Genomic DNA, 5,645 nt, shown 5'->3' with positions numbered 1-5,645 from the left:
GGTTTGAAGGTTAAATGGCCTAAGACACGGGCATGTGTCTCAGCCATGTGAGGCACACGGCCGTGTGACCCCTATTTTCAAATTTTTCTGCTTTTTCCTACACTTTCCAAACTTTTTCAAATTGGTCCCAAATTTCTTCTAAGTTATTTTTAGGGCCTCGGGGGATCAATTTAGGTACGATATGCATGTATAAGAATGTGTTATGATATGATTAAATTATTGACTGATTTTAAGTTCCAATGTTTTCGATTGTACGGTAATGCTCTGTAACCCTAATCTGGCGACGGATACGGGTTAGGGGTCTTACAATGTGCATCATTTTTAAAGTATGCATCGACATGTTCATGCATAAGTATCAGAATTTGAACTTGTGATTATTATGATAATTGATATGATGAGATTGATATTTTGATATGTATGTGATTATAGTTGTGTTGATCTCACACTGGGCTTTTAAAGCTCACCCATTTTTAATTCTAACTTTTCAAATAATAATTGAGATTAGGACGAGCTCGACTTACGGAGGTGCTTTCAGTCATTTTAAGAAAAATATATTATTTTGGTACTCAATATTTTGTGAATGTGTTTTTATTACTATCGACTTTTGCTAGGGATTTTCTTTTGGACTTTGAATTATTTGATTTTGGATTTTTTTTGCATTATTTAGGTTTTAAAATTATCACTTAAAAGATTGTGAAATTGACAATTTATGATGGAATTTTCATAACTTTGTCAAACAAGGCCCAAGAAGGGTGTTTTCAAAAATCAATACTTTGTTTTTAACACTCAACACTATCTGCTCACAAAATTGATATTTTATGAGATATATATTAAATCTACATTTTGAAATTGACAAACGAGTTTTAGATATACAAATTATTCACTGCGATGTTTTAGTTGAAGTACGACACTTTCTAAGAAAAAATCAAAACTTGAGTTTTCTAAAGATAAAAAATTTCAAACAAAATTTAGTTTTCTCAACAAGGACGTTTTTAGCAACAACAATTTTTTAAAAGGAAATAACTAAATGATTTTCTGCACCATCAATATGGCCAATGTGATCTTCGAGATTCGGTCATAATGCCTACGCCAGGTTTAGGGGGTTACAGATGGTGGTTTGTTAGTTGAGCTTCAAGTGAGGCCAACTTTACCACAACAGATTAAGGAGAAGCATCCTTTAGATGGAGAATTATTAAAGAGGATTCAACAGGTTGAGCAAGGTATTAAGGGAGATTTTGATGTTGACAATGATGGTATCTTAAATTTTCGAGGTGGGTTGTGTGTGTCGCAAGACGTAGATTTGAGGCAAGCGATTCTTACCGAGGCGCATAGTAGCCCTTACGCAATGCATCCCGGTAGTGGTAAGATGTATCATGATCTTAGAGAGGTTACTGTGGCCTGGGTTGAAGCATGATGTAACAGCTCGATTTTGACCTTAATCAAAACAGTGGTTTCGGGACCACGAATCCAAGTTAGAAAAATATCTTAAAATTGTTTTCTGTGTTTATTATGTGTGACTTTACTTGTGTGAAAATTTCGTGCTTTAATTTTGACGTTTGAGTGTCCGATTAAATAAAAGGATTAAATTTCGTAAAATGAAAATTTAGTGGATATTTCTAAAAGGGCCGAATAGTGGTTGTTCTTTTAATATGGAGGTTTTATGTTGCAATTTGACCATTGAAAAGATAGTGGACGTCATTATGTTTATAATATATAGTTTTTATATTATTTATAAAGGTTATAATACATATTATATTATAATGTTATAATAAAACAAATAAAAGCCATTATCATCTTTTATTTCTTTATCTACTAACCGAAACTAAAGAAAAGAAAAGAAAAGAAGAAAAACCTAGCTTGATTTAAGGTTAGTTTTTGTTCGGTTTTGATAATTTTATGTTTTGTAATCGTTGCTACAAATACTTCAAGACCCATGCTTGGATTTTTTTATTTTGATGAAGATTTTGAAATGTTCCATTGATGAGTTTATGAGTTTTATGATGATAGTTGATGAATTATGAAATATATGTGTTAGGTTAATATGTTTTGTCTTTGGATTTTTGGTGAATTTGAGTAATTAGGGTTAAATTGTAAAAATAATATTTTGAGGGACTAAAATGTGAAAAAATGAAATATATGGACTTGTATGGAGCCTATGAACATTCGGCCCTAGCATGATATATGCAAATTTTGTGTATTTTGAGTTTTATGCAATAGGGACTAAATTGCAAAAAGTGTAAAATGTCAAAGGCAAAATGGTAATTTTCTCATTTATGTGTTTTTGGATTAAATCAAATTATTTGATGAATAAAAGGGTTGAATTTGAATATGTTTAGATCAAGAACCAAAGAAAACGGAACTGGATCGGGGAAAAACAAAAATAAACGATATCCGAGGATGGAATTGACTTTTGTTTACATGTAAGACCCTGTCTGGGATAGTACCATCGATATGTGATTACATGTAAGACCACGTCTGAGACGTTGGCATTGTACGCGCCTTCCAACTATCCGCGTATCCTTTTTAATTCCGAACGGTTCAACAGGCAATGTTAAGTGAAGATCGAATGTGAAATCAAATAAAAAGGTTCAGGTATGTACATATACTATGTTATGAAAGTAAGGTAAGTTGAATGATTGAATTATTGATATAATGATACATGTTAATGTGAATTATGTGAAAGTTTGTGTGATTATATACAAATTCGGCCTTGTGATGTTAATATATTGCATAAGGTGAAGACAAAATATGTTAATATACATAAATGAGTATTTGATCAAAAGAAAGTTGGTACAAAGTATACATGATTTGATACTGAAATTATAAAAAATATATATATGAGATTATTATAACTTATCATTATTTACTATGAATAAATTGGGTATATGAATTCATGACTCTTTTGCTTATGACTTACTAAGCTTAAATAGTTTACTGGGTGTGTTCTTGTTTACCTCTGTTTTATAGATTTTGGAGTCAAGTTATGAGCTCGGGAATCGTCAGCAAAGTCTATCACACTATCGACTAACCTCAGTATTTTATAAGCTGAAATTTTTCTTTGAAAACTATGGCATGTATAGGCTAGCTTTGGAGTTATTTTAATTCAAAAGTGTTTGTATGAAAGCCATTCAAAAATGGCTTAATTTCCTTGCTTGTTTTTGGTTTTGGTTTAATTATGGCTTAAGTTTATTTTGGTCATGGTTTAATCTTATATGGATTGTAACTACATGGTATGGCATATATATATGTGGTGATGTTTTGTTCATGTGTTTCGGTAATAAGGTAGATGAGGTATGTTTGATGTATTTTAGTAAGAGCTAAGTTTAAGTGATTTTGGTTGTGTTATATATATGTATGATATGATTAGTATGTTTTGTTATGGCTATTTGACATGATTTAACTTATGTAAATTAGGTATTAGTAATGAATGGGTTAAGGTCATTCGACTTTGTAATTAAATTATTTGAAAATGCATTATATGGTATGGTTTGTGAGTGAGGATGAATAGGTGTTTGGTTTGAATAATTTGATATGAGATGGAAAAGTATTGGATTTATGTTACGGTATCTATAAGCTTATAATATATTTGTATATATATTTACTATAAAGGTTTAATGTTAAATGGTAAATAATGAATTGTGTGTATGAACATATTTGGCTTGTTAAAATATGTGATATATGTATGGCTTGATTATATAAATATGAAGTAAATAAGGTTTCCTATATGACCTAATAGGTAGCTAATTTATTGGTTAAGTGTATGTATTCTAACTATGGTATTTTGGCATGTGAAATAAGTGTATTATTGGTTATTATTTGTGTTCAAGATGCTTTAAATTATTATAGTTTATGCGCATAATCTTGTGATGAATTAAAATGGCTAAGTATATGATATGTTTGGTAATTGTTAAATAAATGAAATTGAATTAATGGATGTCTTAATGCATGCTAGGTATGAGATGATTATATGTTCGAATATACATTAGTTATTTTGATTTAGTTGTAATGGCAAAGTATGCAACTTTATTATGCTTGAATGGTTCGGTATATGTACTTTGAATTGATTATAAAGCATGCAAATTTTGTATACAATGATTTGTTCTTTGTGTTCAATAACGTTTTAGGCATTCGAAGGCCATGCATTTGAATTTCATATGATTCGAACTTTGTTTTAATGAAGTGTGATTTGTATATGTGAAATGATTTAAATATATATATTAATTGATTTAGAAAACTTTTATAAAGAAGATTATATTGCCTAGTACTTGAATTCAATTGAATGTCTGTTCTGAGTTGTGTTTTGTTAGGTAATGCCTCATAACCCTAATCTGGCGACGGATTCGAGTTAAAGGGTGTTACAAGTGATGTTACAGATTTTGTGTCTCGATGTATGGTTCGTGAAAATGTTAAGCCAGAGCACTAATTTCCTTCAGGTTTGTTGCAACCGATTGCGATTCCTAAATGGATGTGGGAAAGGATCACTATGGATTTTGTTTCGGGTTTCCCTTTGACTCCATTTGGGCTGTAGTTGATCGGTTTATTAAAACTGCACATTTCTTAGTTGTGCATACTAATTAGTCTTTGCATAAGTTATTTGAGTTGTATATTGCTGAGATTATTCGTCTTCATAGGGTTCCATTTCAATTATTTCAGATAGGGGTCCACGGTTTACTTCGAGGTTTTGGAAGAGTTTGCAAGAAGATTTGGGATCGAAGCTTAGTTTTAGTACGACTTACCATCCCCAAACAGATGGGTAGTATGAAAGGGTAATTCAAGTTTTAGAAGATAAGTTGCGAAGCTGTGTGACCAAGTTTAGTGGTAGTTCAGAGCGATATTTTCCCTTGGCAGAATCTGCTTACAATAATAGTTTTCAAACAAGTATTCGTATGGCACTGTTTGAAGTGTTGTATGGCAGGAAGTGTAGAGCTCCTTTATGTTGTACAGAATTGGATGAGAAACGAGTTGTTGGATCGGATTTAATTCGTGAGATTGAAGAAAGGTAAAATTTATTTGTGATCAGTTGAAAACAGCATTTGATAGACAGAAATCTTATTCGGATTTGAAATGAAGAGATATCGAGTTTCAAGTTGGTGATATGGTGTTCTTGAAAGTTTCACCATGGAAGAAGGTTTTGAGATTTGGGAGTAAGGGTAAATTGAGTTCAAGGTATATTGAACATTATGAAGTTATTGAGAGGATCGGTTCGGTAGCCTATCATCTTAAATTGTCGCCAAAACTTGAGCGAATTCATGATGTTTTTCATATGTCTATGTTAAGGAAGTATCGTTCAGATCCGTCGCATGTAGTGCCAGTTGAGGAAATTGAAGTCCAAGATGATCTTACTTATGAACAAGAACCAGTTGAAGTTTTAGCTCGTGAAGAGAAGGATTTGCGTAATAAGAGAGTTTCGTAGGTTAAAGTTTTGTGGCGCAACCACAAGACTGAAGAGGCTACTTGGGAAGCTGAAGAGACAATGAAACAGCAATATCCTTATTTGTTTAGTTTAGGGAATCTCAATGACGAAATTCTTTTTAGAGGAAGAGAATTGTAACACCCCAGAATAAGGCCTAAGAATTTTAGGGGTATTTTAGGAATTTTAGCCTTAGAGTGTTCGAAATTTCACGACATGGTATATTGATAATGTT

The 5,645-nt window shown here is 31.8% G+C and overlaps 1 protein-coding gene across 1 annotated transcript; it reads left to right on the top strand.

Moving 5' to 3' along the window:
• The first annotated feature begins 4,886 nt into the window (after positions 1-4,886).
• LOC128042502 (uncharacterized) lies at positions 4,887-5,413 on the top strand. The gene is made up of 3 exons (XM_052633859.1): positions 4,887-4,999; positions 5,071-5,166; positions 5,278-5,413. The coding sequence occupies exons 1-3, from the start codon at positions 4,887-4,889 to the stop codon at positions 5,411-5,413; spliced, it is 345 nt and encodes a 114-aa protein (XP_052489819.1).
• The last annotated feature ends 232 nt before the right edge of the window (positions 5,414-5,645 follow it).

The sequence above is a fragment of the Gossypium raimondii genome, chromosome 7, assembly GCF_025698545.1.
Source record: "Gossypium raimondii isolate GPD5lz chromosome 7, ASM2569854v1, whole genome shotgun sequence".
Lineage (NCBI taxonomy): Eukaryota > Viridiplantae > Streptophyta > Magnoliopsida > Malvales > Malvaceae > Gossypium > Gossypium raimondii.
The sequence above is the reverse complement of the archived record's forward strand: the minus strand, read 5'-3'. Positions and strand labels throughout refer to the sequence as shown.